At 50.6% G+C, this 15,059-nt stretch overlaps 1 protein-coding gene across 3 annotated transcripts in view; it reads left to right on the top strand.

The window, feature by feature from the left end:
• Positions 1–12,947, top strand: part of ITGAL (integrin subunit alpha L) — a gene marked incomplete at both ends in the record, with an annotated part of 38,525 nt that extends 25,578 nt beyond the window's left edge. For 2 of the 3 annotated variants that reach the window (XM_079720262.1, XM_079720263.1), the window contains 10 exons: positions 915–1,025; positions 1,432–1,511; positions 1,638–1,724; positions 3,260–3,335; positions 8,519–8,632; positions 8,872–8,928; positions 9,024–9,122; positions 9,538–9,633; positions 10,655–10,765; positions 12,774–12,947. In XM_079720262.1, the coding sequence (XP_079576388.1) occupies positions 915–1,025; positions 1,432–1,511; positions 1,638–1,724; positions 3,260–3,335; positions 8,519–8,632; positions 8,872–8,928; positions 9,024–9,122; positions 9,538–9,633; positions 10,655–10,765; positions 12,774–12,947 (1,005 nt within the window). Of the gene's footprint in view, positions 1–914; positions 1,026–1,431; positions 1,512–1,637; positions 1,725–3,259; positions 3,336–8,518; positions 8,633–8,871; positions 8,929–9,014; positions 9,123–9,537; positions 9,634–10,654; positions 10,766–12,773 lie in introns of all 3 variants that reach the window. The other variant, XM_079720261.1, reaches the window with a different exon arrangement.
• Between the last annotated feature and the right edge of the window lie 2,112 nt (positions 12,948–15,059).

Consider the following 15,059-nt stretch of genomic DNA (forward strand, 5'->3'; position numbering starts at 1 on the left):
TCCTTCTGTTTATCTATACACATAGGTATAAATTATTGATACATTGTATATTTATTCTCTATTTTAACTAATTGGCATTTTGCTCTCCATATGGTTATTTTTCCTCCATGTTTTTCTTTTAATTTTGAATTTAAAAAAAAATGTTGAGCCATACAATATTTGTCTTTTTGTGTCTGTCTTACATCACTTAGCATGATGTTCTTCACCTTAGCGTTATGTTTTTGAGGTTCATCCCTGTGATAGCAGGGATGAATTTCATTCCTTTTTAAGGCTAGTATTCCATCACATGGATATACCACATTTTGCTTATTCGTTCATCTGTCGATGGATCCTTGAATTATTCTGATACAGCAACACTAAATGCTTTCTTAAGGGGCATCTAGTAGAGTGATTGAGAACTTGAGATCTGGGGTCAAACAGACCTGTATTTCAAGTTCCTACCAGATCCCTGCCGGGTTACCCAGTTGTGAGACTGGGGGGAAGTCTCTCGACTGCTCTGAGCCTCTATTTCCTTATCTAACTTTCTTCCCAATCTGAACTGAAATCTGTCACTTCCAGACAGTGATGAAGATGAAGGGTTTTGTCCTCTTTAGCCCAGGATCAAGTTTATTTTGTAAATGGTTGCTGAATGTGTGGATGTAGCAGCATTTTAACCCTCTCCTGTGATTGTACCACGATTCACTGAACCATTCCCACCTCTTTGGATTGTTTGATCACTTCCAGTTTTTCCCTGTGATAAACAGGATTGCAGTGAACATCTTTGTACTGAACCCCTGGCTGAACCCCTGACTCTTCGGCCCCACCTTTCTGCAAATGTGCCCTGGCCGGGGGGAGGGGTCCTGAGGGTTGGTGGCCTCTGGGGAACCCTTAGCCTTGCCCACTAAAACGCTCCTTCTCTCTCTTCTCACCCCCAGCCCCACAGCCAGATACCTGTGAGCTGCGAGGAACTTCCTGAGGAGAACAAGCTTCAGAGCAGGGCCCTCTCTTGCAACGTGAGCTCTCCCATCTTCAAAGCAGGCAGCTTGGTGAGTGCTTCCAGCCCCCAGGAGTCAAGCAGCCAAGGGGCTGTAAGCTCAGGAGGGGAGGGAGCTCCTGGCTCTGGGGAAGGTGAAGGTGATTGGAAAGGCAGGGCTTATCCCTACCCCAAGAGAATGTGTGCAGAGGTGTACTGTGTCATGTTTGAGAGGCTGGACTTTGGAATCAGAGAAACCCAGGGTTAGGTCATTCATTTTGTGGCCTTACACACATGACTTAACCACTCAGAACCTCAGTATCCTCATCTCTACAATGGGGGTAAAACACCCAGCCCAGGGCTTGAGATAAGCTGTCACTGTGACTATGGCAGTGGGGGCATGGGGGCTGTGAGGGGCTAAGGTGGCCCCCTGAGGGCCAGGCACCTTCCTTCTTCATTCCCCTCTCCTCCCCTGACAGGTTGACATCCAGGTGATGTTTCATACGCTGCTGAACGGCTCCTGGGGGGACTTTGTCGAGGTGCACGCCAATGTGAGCTGGTGAGCAGGCCCCGAGCAGGCCCCATGCAGGCCCCTGCCAGCATCCCCGCCTGCCCTGGCCTCAGACTGTCACACAGTCCTGGCCATGCCGTTTCCTAACGCTGCCCTCTACCTTGCCCCCTGCAGCAACAATGAGGACTCAGGCCTCCTGGAGGACAACTCGGCCACCACCAGCATCCCAGTCATGTACCCCATCAACATCCTCACCAAGGAGTGAGTCCTGAGCAGCCGTCCCCCGTCTCCTCCCACCTCAGCTTCCCCACCCAGGGCCCCAACCTTCCTCCCAGGGCTACCCCTCAAAGCCCCCCGCACCTCTTTCTTAGAGCCCCAGGGTGATTAGAACGGATTCTAGCTACAATCTCAGCAGTTTTCAACACTCAGTAGAGTGAAGGCCCTTGAAGAGCTCTGAGTCAGATTGATACTTACTGACAGAAGAAAATGTGACTGAATGCTGACCTGATGTGAGCTTCTGCTCCAGCTGCACTGTGCAGCTGAGGGCTTCCCCTGGAGCTTTCGACACCTCGCGAGGCACCTTGCCTCTCTCTGATTTACTGATGAACAACGAGGCTCAGAGAAGGGAGGAATCTGCCCAGAGTAGTACAGCTAGGAAGTACTGACACCAGGATCTGAACTTAAGTCTGTCTGACTCCCAACTCCAGCCAAGCTCTTGAACATTTCCAGCCGTGCTAGATTCCCTCTTCCCCGGGACCAAGAGTGCTGGAAGAGATAGAAAAGTTTTCACAATGACCCTTGTCCACAGAGAGTTTATGGTCAGGTTGGAGAACCCAAACACACAGAGTGAGTGTCTCAGAATGCTGTGGCAGGAAGGACCCATGGAGATCACTAGTTGGGTTTTCTCATTTACAGAAAAGAGGATGAAGCCAGAAAAGGGAAGTGGCATTTTTAAGTCGGCTCAGTGAGATAAGGGCGGGACCGTGTCTGAGCCAGGGTCCCCGGTGCTTTTGAACATAAATGCCAAACACAATATTGTCTGAGGTGTGATATGAAATTAGAGCCAGGAAAGATGATGTGAGTTGGAGGAGACTTGAAAGGAGTCATGCAGAATAGGGGCTTGAACTGGGGTCTCGAGGATGAGGAGGTTCAGATAAGGGCTAGGAAGGAAGGCAGCCATTCTCATCAGAGAGACTAGCAAAGGGGAAGGCATAGGGGCGGCAAACAGTGGGGCAGATCCGGGGAGAAGGGAGTGGGCAGGCCCAGAAGATGGTAGGTGTTTGTGGGGAGCAGTGGGCAGGCAGACTCGGAAGCGGGCAGGTCTGGATATGGGGGAGCTTTGGACCTGACCCTTGAGGGCAGCAGGGAGCCATTGATGGATTCGGAGGAGGAGCGTGGCAGGATCAGAGAGTGATATTAGGAAGGTCATTAGACGGATGGGGTGGGAGAGTGAGCCAGAGGCTGGTGCACTTCCCGAGGAGATGAGCAGTGGGGACCAAGGACAGTGGAGGCCCCGGTGAGGTGGCGTCTAGTGGGGAGAACACAGCTCCAAAAGCCATCCACTTGTGTTCCAGTCCTTGTCCCCCACTGCAAGACTCTGGGCAAGACTGACCCCTTCAGTGAGCCCTAGTTTCCAAAGGGCAAGAGCAGAGCGATGTCAGGATGATATGAGATCGTGCCTGTGCCGTCTCTAGCACAGTGGCGGGCAACTCCGAGGCCTCCCCTGGCCCAGGGCCCCCTGGGTGACTGGGTTGCTGTCTTCTCCAGCTTCTTCAGCTGCTCCTCTCTCTCCACAGCCAGGAAAACTCCACGCTCTATATCAGTTTCATCCCCAAGGGTCCCAAGATCCACCATGTCAAGCACATCTACCAGGTATGAACCTCAATGCGAAAAGGTCCTTAGAGGTTTCACGTTCAGCCCCAGCCTGAGGACCAAGGATGCAGAGACCAACTAGACCCAGTCCCATCCTCGACGGGCCCAGCCCTCCACCTCGTTCTGTGATCCTTTCCCTGAAATGCTCCCAGGGGTGCATACTCACCGGCTCCTTTCCAACTCTGGATAAATTATTTCTGGAATCACAAAACTTGAGAGCCAGAAGGGCTCTGAGAGAGAACATAGTTTTGGGGTTGTTGTTGTTTTATTTTATTGAAGTATAGTTGATTTACAGTGTCGTGGGTTGTTTTTGTTTTTTGAAGTAGAAAGTTCCCATTTATTTTAGGATTCAATGATACAGACATTTGATATCCTAATTGCGTTCTCAGTTAGGTACAGAATCAGATTCATGTTTTCTGGAGAGAACCTAGTTTTGTTTTTTTTTTCTGTACTGTGAGGCTTTTAGGATCTTAGTTCCCCAACCAAGGATCGAACTCGGGCCAGCAGTGAAAGTGCCAAGTCCTAACTACTGGACTGCCAGGGCATTCCTGAGAACCTAGTTTTTATTCAAACATTTAATGAGCTACCATTCTAGTTTAGGTACTTTTCTAGGTGGTGGGCCATCAATAAATAAAACAGGGTCCACGACCACTCACCAAAGCCAAGTTCTGAGCCTGGACCTCTATACATGCAAGCCCTGTAATTCACACCCAACCATGAGAGCTTGTAAGACAGGCAGTGTCATTCCCATTTTACAGATGAGAAATCTGAGGCATAGACAGGTCAAGTAACTTGCCCTGGTTACCCAGCTAGTAAGGGGAACAGGTCAGATTCAAGCACTTACTTGTATACAAAATCCATGTGTTTAAGTTAGTGGTCCTCATTTCTCCTGCAATGCTCGGTGCTGTAGTAGAGTCTTCATTATGGGAACTCAGAAGAGGGAGGCCGCCCCCTGAGTCTAAACCTTGAGGCGTCTAGGGCTTTCTTGAGGTAACCTCAGAGAGGAGCAGGCTCTGAACAAGCCAAGAGCATTTTCATTTTACCGTGGGGAAAACTGAGGCCCCAAGGAGGCGCCATCTTCCCCGAGGCTGCACTGAAGTCAGGGCCGACTGGGCAGTAGCCAGCAGGGAAGGACCCCGGGCAGTTCAAGCCCCTTCAGAACAAAGGTGGGAGCCATCTCACCTTGACACCTCGATGTCAGGAGAGGAGGGGCCTTTGGGAAGGTCAGATGCCCATTTGCATTGAAATAGAACGTTCTGAGTGACCAGTGGAGTTGGCTTCCAGTGTCTTTCACTGGGATGGCTCTGGGCTCCCTACGGGGGTCGACCAGGCCAGTCCTTTTACCACCAGAAGAGCGGGAAAGAGTCCGACAAACCCCAACTCTGTCGCTTGCGCTCTGTATGACCTTGGGCCAAGGATTCACCTGTTCATGCCTCAGTTCCCCACTGTGACAAGTGAGGTTTGGGATAAGAACTTCACAGGTGGTCGTGAGGTTTAAATGGGTCACCTGCTTCCTCTAGAGCGCTTGGCGCAGTGCCTGGGGACATGGAGGTCGCTACAGGGGTGAGGTGGGTGTCGTGCTGCAGCCCTGGCCCTCCCAGCTACTTGGAAACCTTACATTCTTGCCTCACTCGGCCTGGAACCAACTCAACCCCTAAGCACGCTGTCTCTCTCTCTCTCTCCGCCTCTGATTAGTCACCAGAGCTAGATGCCTCCAGCATCTACAGCCATGCATTTGCCTCGCTACTGCCTGGCTTGCCAAGCAGCCACTCTTGCTAAAGACCCTAATGGTCTCCGTTTTAGCTAAACCCAACACGGCATGGGTCATGGGTGATCCTGTCCCTCCTTCCTGAAACTGACCCATTAGTCAGGCCCTGTTTGCCTCAAGGAGGTCAGCTCTAATAACTAAGGTTTACTGTGGGCTAAACAGGCATGGAAACCCAGTGAGAGCTGGCCAGCTGGGCCACCGGATCTCCTTCCTCGTGGTCTTCTGCTCCCCTGGCTGGTTAGGAACATAGGCTTCAGCCAGACCCGAGATCTTTTTGAAGCTCTGCCACTTAAAGCTGTGTGACCTTAGGCAGCTTACTTAACCTCTCTGAGCCTCGGTAAAACGGGGATAATAACACCTACCTTATGGGGTTGTCAGGAGGCACAAATGAGAAAATGCAATTTAATTTAATTTTTTTTTTTTTTTTTTGGCCATGCACCTGTGCCCTCGACAGTGAAAGCGCAGAGTCCTAACCAATGGACCACCAGGGAATTCCCAGAAAATGCAGTTTAAGAACTTAGCACAGGGGCTTCCCTGGTGGCGCAGTGGTTGAGAATCTGCCTGCTAATGCAGGGGACATGGGTTCGAGCCCTGGTATGGGAAGATCCCACATGCCGCGGAGCAACTGGGCCCGTGAGCCACAACTACTGAGCCTCCGCGTCTGGAGCCTGTGCCCCGCAACAAGAGAGGCCGCAATAGTGAGAGGCCCGCGCACCGCGATGAAGAGTGGCCCCCGCTTGCCACAACTAGAGAAAGCCCTCACACAGAAACGAAGACCCAACACAGACAAGAATAAATAAATAAAAAAATTTAAAAAAAAAAAAAAAAAAAGAACTTAGCACAGTGCTGACACAAACGGTATCAGTCAACATTGGCTGTTTTTAGCATTGTTATTTTCCCCATCATCCAAGGAAGGTGATAGAACAGAGTGGTTCCAGTCTCTGGAGTCACAGCCTGGGTTAAAATGCCAGCTCTACTATTTGATAGCTTCAGACAAATTAGTGAAGCTCCCTGAGCCTCAGTTCTCTCATCTGTAAAATGGGGATGATAGTACTGCCCACCACATAGGAATATTGAAAGAACTAAATGAGATCATGCATTTAGTGAGACTCAGACGAGGCCTAGCATGCTAAGTGTTCATCAGGCGGGGATTGTTACCACCTACATGTTCTAACCCTCCGCCCTCTGCTTTGTCACCATTGCCATTGCCTCCCAGCAGATTTGGGGCTCTGGGCTTGCGCTGATTGTTCTGTTGTGTCTGTTTCCACTAGGTGTGTCTCACTTCCAGGGTCAGTGTCCCTCTTCCAAGTGACAACTCTGAATTGTGTCCCTCTTGCTCCTCCAATGCACCTGTGCCTGCAGCTGGTCACTGATCTCCCCTGGGATGTCTTCCTAGCATCTTTTTTTGTTGTTGTTGTCTTTTAATGGCTTTATTGAGATAGAATTCACATAACAATTTACCCATTTAAAGTGTACAATTCAATGGCTTTTAGTATATTCACAAAGTTGTGCAACCATCACCATATCTAATTTTAGAACATTTTTATTACTCCAAAAAGAAACCCAGTACCTATTTGCAGTCACACCCCCTTCCTCCCTCCCCCAGCACCTGGCAGCCACTACTTTTGTCTCTATAGATTTGCCTATCCCGGACATTACATATAAAAGGAATCATACAACATGTGGTCTTTTGTTACTGGATTCTTTCACTTAGCATAGTATTTTCAATGTTCATCCATGTTGTAGCATGGGTCAGTATTTCATTCTTTTTTTTTTTTTTTTGCGAAATAATATTCCTTTGTAAGACAGGCCATACTTGATTTATCCATTCTTCAGTCTATGGACATTTGGGTTATTTCCATTTTGGGCTATTATGGATAATGCTGCTAAAACATTCCTGTACAGGTTTTTGTGTGGACATATGTTTTGTTTCTCCTGGATATATAACTAGGAGTACAGTTTCTCCTCTTGAAGCTTTGGTCTCAGGATGTTCAAAACCAAATTTATCATCTTCCTGTAAGCCAGCATCTCCTTTGGTTTGCTTAGAATCCTTTAAAAGCACCACCTTTTCCTCAAGCAAAACTTCCAAGTCTGGGTGAATGTCTCCTTCCTCTGTACTTGGTTCCACTGCCTCCTCAGGTCCTGTTGTCTATATCCTCTTCTCTCTTCTGACCTCACTACTGCTCAGACTGAGTTCCTCATCTTCTTGCAGCTGGACTATGGCACAGGCTCCCAACTTCTTTCCATTCCATGCCTGCAGTGGGTGCAACCCCCTGGAGCCATCTTCCCCTTGGCTGCCTTCCAGGACTGCCCATTGCTTAGTCGTTGGTCCCCTGACTTCTGGCCCTCCAGCCTCTGGACACCAGAATCTCATCCCAAGTCTCCTTTACAGTTTTATCTCCTATCTCTCCTTCCCAGGCACCCTACCCTCTGGCCACATCACACTCACCTGGTGCTCTCCTAATTCCCTGCATTTTCTCTTCTCGCTGGCTTCCCCCATCTTTATCTGTTAATCCCCTCTCTACCTTTTACAGCTAAATTCAAATGCTGCCTTTAACATTAGGCCATTTAAATTTAACTTAACTGACACTTTTAAAGTGTCCACAAATGTTTGTTGAATGAATAAATGATAGAACCCCACAAACTGGATATGTATTTCCCTGCTTGACCTCCCTGCAATTCATTGGTGCTACTCCTGTGTCACTTTCTTCTACATTTCTGGGTCTTCCAGCCCTAGCACAGACAGATCTTTTTTATAAAAGGCACTTAGGAAATGCTTTTTTTAAAAAAATCTTGGCTGCGCCGCACAGCTTGTGTGATTTCAGTTCCACGACCAGGGATTGAACCCAGGCCACAGCAGTGAAAGCCCGGAATCCTAACCAGTAAGCTACCAGGGAACCCCCAGGAAATGTCTCTTAAATAAATTCAGTGCACTTGCCAAAATATTTTTCCCAAATAATTTTTGCATCTATCCTTGTTAAATGTCCTTCCTTCTTTCACTCATTCAAAAAACTACTTTTGCGAGGCTGGTTATGTGCTGGGTAGTGTGTCAAGGCCGTAGGGAATTGCAGGTGAAATGGGCCACAGCTCCTGCCCTCTCACAGCTCACAGTCTAGGGGGGATAAACGCACACAAGCAGATGCTTTGCCATCTTGCTGGGAAACGAGGGTGCTGTGGGAGAGTCAGCCAAACCTTCAGGGATGATGTTTGAGCAGTACCTTGCAGGATGGGCAAGGGTTAGCCACATGGAGGAAGCAGAGAAGTGCGTGGAACCCATATGCTGTAAGGGTATGGTTGACCATTGCCCGCTGCCTAACGAAGAGCGGGCCCTTGGGTCCCAGCCAAGGAGGATTGGATCTGGGGTGGCCATTAGGGTGGCATTCAGGGCTCTGCAGCCCCTTGTCCTCCGTACCAGGTGAGGATCCAGCCTTCTGTCTATGACCACAATGTGCCCACCCTGGAGGCCTTGGTTAGGGTACCACAGCCTCACGGTGAGGGGCCCATCATGCACAAGTGGAGCGTGCAGATGGTGAGTGTGGGCCACGGAGGGAAGGGCGCGCAGGTCTCTGGGGGTGAGCATGACGTGGGGTTGGGGGGAGATGTGTGGGGACAGGTGTGAGCAGGATTGAATCTGCCAGGGGCCAGTGGGGGAGAACTGGGATGCAAGGTGGTATCTGAGAGTGGGGAAGAATGCCAGGTCTGGCCTCAAGGGGCTGGCATCCCCTCTCAGCTCTGGACTAACTGAAGACCTCGCCTCATCCTTCCCAGGAGCCTCCTGTCACCTGCCACCGTGAGGATCTGGAGAGTCCATCTGATGTGGCTGAGGTGTGGGCCCGTGACCTCAGAAACTGGGGTGGGGGCTGGCCAGAGGGCAGGTGGGAGGAGACCTCCCTGACCCCCGGCTTTCCTTCTTCCCGCAGCCTTGCTCACTTGGAGCCGAGTTCCGCTGCCCAGTGGTCTTCAGGCAGGAGATCCTCGTCCAAGTGATCGGAACGGTGGAGCTGGTGGGGGAGATCAAGGTAGCTGGCAACAGACTCCAAGTGGTTCTGGGGGGGCCTCGAGGGGTGGAGGGTAGGCTTCCCCCACAGAGAGCCTCCCTGAATTTTTTGTTCTGTTTTGAGGAAATAGCCCCAACGCTTACACAGTTGCAGATGAAAGAGGACCATGATTTGTTTAAAATTTGAAGGACTGTTTTCAGGGGCCTACAGATAATTCCTAGGTGTTCTTTATAGGAAAAATGTCCTCCCAACAATGGCAAACAGCACGTTAGAATGCTAATGCTCCAGGAGAGAATGGGGTAGAGATGGCGCCCCCACTAGGACCCATTTTCCTCTGCCTCTGCCCCTTGAGTTGCACTGGGGGGCAGAAGTCAGTGGGTTCTGGGTCCTTGTTCCCTCTGGCCTGATGCCCCACCCCCGCCCCTCCCTCCCACAGGCCTCCTCCATGTTCAGCCTCTGCAGCTCCCTCTCCATCTCCTTCAACAGCAGCAAGCACTTTCACCTCTATGGCAGCAATGCCTCCCTGGCCCAGGTATCTCTCTACCTCCTCAGAAGACCCGGGAACAGAGGGCAGCAGAGGAACGGGAGGAACCCAGGGCAGAGCTAGGAGAGCTGGAGCTGGGAGGGTGGGCAGCCACAGAGGAGAAGGTTTGGGCTTTAGTGCAGTAAGAACCTCCCCACAGGGCTTCCCTGGCGGCGCAGTGGTTAAGAATCCGCCTGCCAATGCAGGGCACATGGGTTCGAGCCCTGGTCCGGGAAGATCCCACATGCCGCAGAGCAGCTAAGCCCGTGCTCCACGACTACTGAGCCTGCGCTCTAGAGCCCGCGAGCCACAACTACTGAAGCCCACGTGCCACAACTACTGAAGCCCGTGCACCTAGAGCCCGTGCTCCGCCACAAGAGAAGCCACCACAATGAGAAGCCCGCACACCGCAATGAAGAGTAGCCCCCGCTGGTTGCAACTAGAGAAAGCCCACGTGCAGCCACGAAGACACAGTGCAGCCAAAAATAAATTAATTAAAAAGAAGGAAAGAAAAAAGAACCTCCCCACAGCCAGAGCCATCAGCCTTGGCACAAGCAGACCACAAGGTCAAAATGGGTTTGATGGCAACTCAGCCAAGGGGCCCCCACCCCACACGCAGGGCATGACAGGAGGGGCCCAGCACGTGCAGAGCCCGGCGTTGAGAGAGTGGGCGAGACGGGTTTAAGAGCAGGGAGCTCAGAGCAGGAGAAGGGAAGGGGCAGCTGAAAAAGTAAGCAGAAGCCAGATTCTGAAAGGCATTGCGTGCTGAGCTGGGGTTCTGGCATTTCATCCTGGGGCTAAGGGAAGCCTCTTAAGGGTTTAAGGGGGCCGTGGTGCATATTTGCCTGTTCATTATGGTGGCTGCAGTGCAAGGTGTACTGGAGAGGGGGTCTGGCCCAAGCCCCATGCCGTGCGTGACACAGTCCAGATGGGAAATGCGGAGACCTAGGGATTGAGGCCAGATTCACAAGAAATGTCAGGGGTGGGAACGGCTTCTTCCCTGCACTCCCCACCTCTCCTCTCCCCGCAGGTCATCATGAAGGTCGACGTTGTATATGAGAAGGAAATGGTCTATCTCTACGTGCTGAGCAGTATCGGGGGACTCTTGTTGCTGCTACTGATTTTCTTAGCTCTGTACAAGGTAGGAGCTTCTGCGAGGAACGGGCATCCAGCCAGGCTGGGGAGAGTGGAACTGGCAGGAGTCAGGGAGCAGAATACCAAGATGAGGGGGCTTTAAAGCTAGAAGGGGCCTCAGCCTACTCCTCCTTCTACAGATAAGGCTACTGAGGCCCAAAGGGCAAGCAAGACTTTACCCGCATCCCTCAACAAGCACTGGCAGAGCCAGACCTGGGTACCCAGGGAGAGGAAGGAGAAGGAATGTCCCACATATCGAGGGCCGGGCACTGGGATACGGAGGCACAGAACACACACACAGTCCATGCCTTTGAGATGCTCACAGTCCATGGGGGAGACAGACGCCAACATGATGGGGGCTATACTATGTGCTCTGGGCCTATGACACAGGGACCTAACTGAGGTTGGGGGGAGTCCAGGAAGGCCTCTCAAGAGAGGTGGCCTTTGAGTTGGGATTTGAAGGATGAGTAGAAGTTAGCCAGATGAAGAGTGCTGGAGGGCAGCTGTTCCACGTGAAAAACTCAAATATTCCAGAAAAGAAAACATAGAAAATCAAAGTTTCTCCCTATTGCAACCCCAAAGGGTTGTCATTAACAACCATTTTGTTTATATTCCTCCATGTTCTAATTTTATTGTTAAAGTATATGTGAATGTGTGAGCATGAGAGAGAGAAAGAGAAAAGCCAGTGGATGTGTGTATGTGTACAAAACATTACTGTATATACTGCTTGGGAGCTTGTATTTCCCCCTGGATATTATATCTTGATGTCTTTCTGTCTGAGCACAATCAGATTTGCCTCTTGCTCTTTAGTTTTGTTTTTTTAATTTTTTAAAAAACTTATTTATTTTTTTGGCTGCATTGGGTCTTCATTGCTGCACATGGGCTTTCTCTAGTTCCAGCGAGCTGGGGTTACTCTGCTGCGGTGCGCGTGCTTCTCATTGCAGTGGCTTCTCTTGTTGCGGAGCACGGGCTCTAGGCGCTCAGGCTCAGTAGTTGTGGCCCATGGGCTTAGTTGCTCCACGGCATGTGGAATCTTCCTGGACCAGGGCTCAAACCCATGTCCCCTGCACTGGCAGACAGATTCTTAACCACTGCACCACCAGGGAAGTCCCTGCCTCTTGCTTTTTAACCCGGGTGGTTTTCTACTGTCTGGATGCCTCACCTTTTATTTAACAAGATCCTTATTGACGAACGTTTAGATTGTTTGGAATTGACGTTTTTTTTCAAACTGTGTGCCAAAAGGCGCTTTTTAAATTATTATTATTATTATTATTTTTATTATTATTATTTGGCTGCGTTGTGTCTTCGTTGCTGTGCACTGGCTTTCTCTAGTTGCGGCGAGCGGGGGCTACTCTCCGTTGCGGTGCACGGGCTGCTTATTGTGGTGGCTTCTCTTGTTGTGGACCACGGGCTCTAGGCGCACGGGCTTCAGTAGTTGTGGCACGCGGGCTCAGTAGTTGTGGCACATGGGCTTAGTTGCTCCGTGGCATGTGGGGTCTTCCCGGACCAGGGCTCGAACCCGTGTCCCCTGCATTGACAGGCGGATTCTTAACCACTATGCCACCAGGGAAGTCCCAAAAGGCTCTTGTTACCAACATCTTTGCACACTTGTCCAGATGTTTTTTAGAATCAATTCCTAGAGCTGGTATTACTGAGCCAAAGAATATGTATCTTTTGAGCTTTCACCAGAGAGTGCATGGCCCCTACTAATAAGCCCTATATAAGTGCAGGCTCTTGCTGTTAGTATTACTAAATATTGTCAAATCACCCACCCGCAATAATGGTACATGACATTTTGAGGAGCCTCAGGAATTAACTATTAAACGTACAGCTTTTTAACATATTGCCAAGAAGCAGGTATGGCAGATCCCCTTCCCCCTTCCCCAGAGCAGATGCCACCTGTCTGTGGCATGTGTGACTTATCCCTATAAACGGTACTTTCATATTTTGCCGGGGCCGAAGGGTCCAAAGGGCTCTGTGGACTCCTTGTTTACTCAAGTCTTGTCTTCCTACAGATTGGTTTCTTCAAACGGAACCTGAAGGAGAGGATGGACGCGACCGAAGATGCTTCAAATGAAATCACTGGAGAAGACGCTGGGCAGCCGGTGTCTGGGGAAGAAGCCAAGGACCTGGGCTGCCTGGAGCCCCTCCATGAGGAGGAGGCCCGGGACGGAGGTGGCAGGGACTGAGGTGCAGGCTGGATGCAGAAGGCCCAGGACTGGACTCGGGATGCCTGCTGCCAGCCTGCCTCTACCTGAATTTCACCATGTGTCCTTGGGCAAGTCACTGCCCCTCTGTGAGCCTCAGTTTCCCTATCTTGAACATGGGCCCATTCCTGCTTGCCTCCTTTGCAGGCTTATGGTGAGGATCCTTTGAGGGATGGGCCAGGAAGGCCACAGAGGTGAAGCCTTGTAATTATCACGTGGTCCTGGCTCCCACCAGCCCCTGTTAGTTTCCTTCCCTGGAAGAGAACATCTGATCTAAATTTGGAGAAACGGTAGTCTCAGGACCTAGCGACACTCCAGGCCCTCATACCCACCTGCCCTTGGATGTCCACAGAGGCCTCAAGCTCCCAGAACCTCGCCTTGCATCCTCTCCTGCCTGGAATCCAGTCAGCTTTCAATTCTCCTACCAGAGAGCAAATCTCATCTGTGTCACTACATTGCTCCTGCAAACCCCTTGCCCTTTGGCTAACAGTCAGATTCCTTAATAGGCCTTCCAAAATCTGCAAAACTGGGCTGTTTCCTTCCCAGCCTCTTCTAGAGACATCCCGCCTCCCTTTCTAAGCGCCAGTTAATCAGTCTTTTCACTTGCCCAGCTCCTTCCTGGCTTACTGCCTTCACCCAGACTCTTCTCACTTCCTGGAACATTCCTCCTGCCTCCTTTTCCTGCCTAACCCGATCTCAGTTCACACATAACTTCCGCAGGGCAACTCCCCAACCCCAACTCAGTTTGGTTCCCATATTATACACGCTTACACTAGCCTGCACTTGTCCTGCCTAGCACTGATCATATTCATTAATTGTTAAGTGATCTACTTAAACAGTGGACTCCAGGGGCCTAAGGATCATACCTTTCTTGTTCACCTTGGGACCCCTGGTGGTATCACAGAGCCAGACACATAGTAGGTGCTTGAGACAATTTCTCTGAATTGTGAGGGTGCCTGTGGGAAGATAGAGAAAAAATTTTGGATGGGCCCCATGGCAACCCCATCTGATAAGTCTCAGTCTGCACCAGGCGTCTGCCCCCTCCCTCCACAGCCCCACCCTGGGACTCCATCACATCCCACTGTGGCCCCCACCATGAGATTGTGAGCTCACAGATGGAAACTATGTCCGTTTACCTGGCTCCCAGTGCCAAGCACAGCGCCTGTACATATTTACCAAATAAATGTGAAATTCTGCCCAATTTTGTGATGTTTTTGTGCTGGTGCAACATTCCAGCCTGGCTCAATTAAATGAAAATTTCCTGGAATTAAATGGGAATTCCAGTGGTTAGAAATTGGAGCTTTCGCTGCCAAGGATCTGGGTTCGATCCCTGATCGGGGAGCTAAGATCCCACAAGCCACGTGGCGTGTCCAAAAAAGAAAGAACATTTCCTTCTCAACCCTCCCACTAAGTGGGACCAAAACAGTCAAATCTTTTTTTCTTTCCTTTCTCCCTTCTCCTTCGGGCCTCTCACTGTTGTGGCCTCTCCCTTTGTGGAGCACAGGCTCCGGACGTGCAGGCTCAGCGGCCATGGCTCACGGGCCCAGCTGCTCCGCGGCATGTGGGATCTTCCCGGACCAGGGCACGAACCCGTGTCCTCTGCATCGGCAGGCGGACTCTCAACCACTGCACCACCAGGGAAGCCCTTCTTCTCCTTTTTTTATTTGCTGTGATGACCCTCGGAAACTGACATGTGCAGGACGTTGTCAGTTCATTCAAAAGAAGCAGTGAGAGAGGCACAGAAAGTGAGGAAACGTTAGGGAGGCATTGACAATTTATTAAGCTGTGAGAATAGACCTTCTCTGATACCCCCGCTTTAAATTTTTTTTTAAATTGAGGTATAGTCGATATATGCCCTCCCCCTTTTTTTAAAGAAATGGTTGTTGGGCCTTGACCCTGAAACCGCCTTCCCCCCTGCCCCTGCCTTAGAAGGAACAGAGGGGACTAGTCACTGCTGCCCTCTTGTGGTCAGTAGGACACCGGGGGAATATTGAGTAACTCTAAGGTCAGCTCCTGTCCAGCAGTGGGAGGTGAGAAGTAACATTTGGTCCCCCAAGCAGTGACCTTTGATGACTCCCTTCTGCCTACAGCGGA

Source organism: Hyperoodon ampullatus (genome assembly GCF_949752795.1).
Source record: "Hyperoodon ampullatus genome assembly, chromosome: 14".
Taxonomy (NCBI): domain Eukaryota; kingdom Metazoa; phylum Chordata; class Mammalia; order Artiodactyla; family Ziphiidae; genus Hyperoodon; species Hyperoodon ampullatus.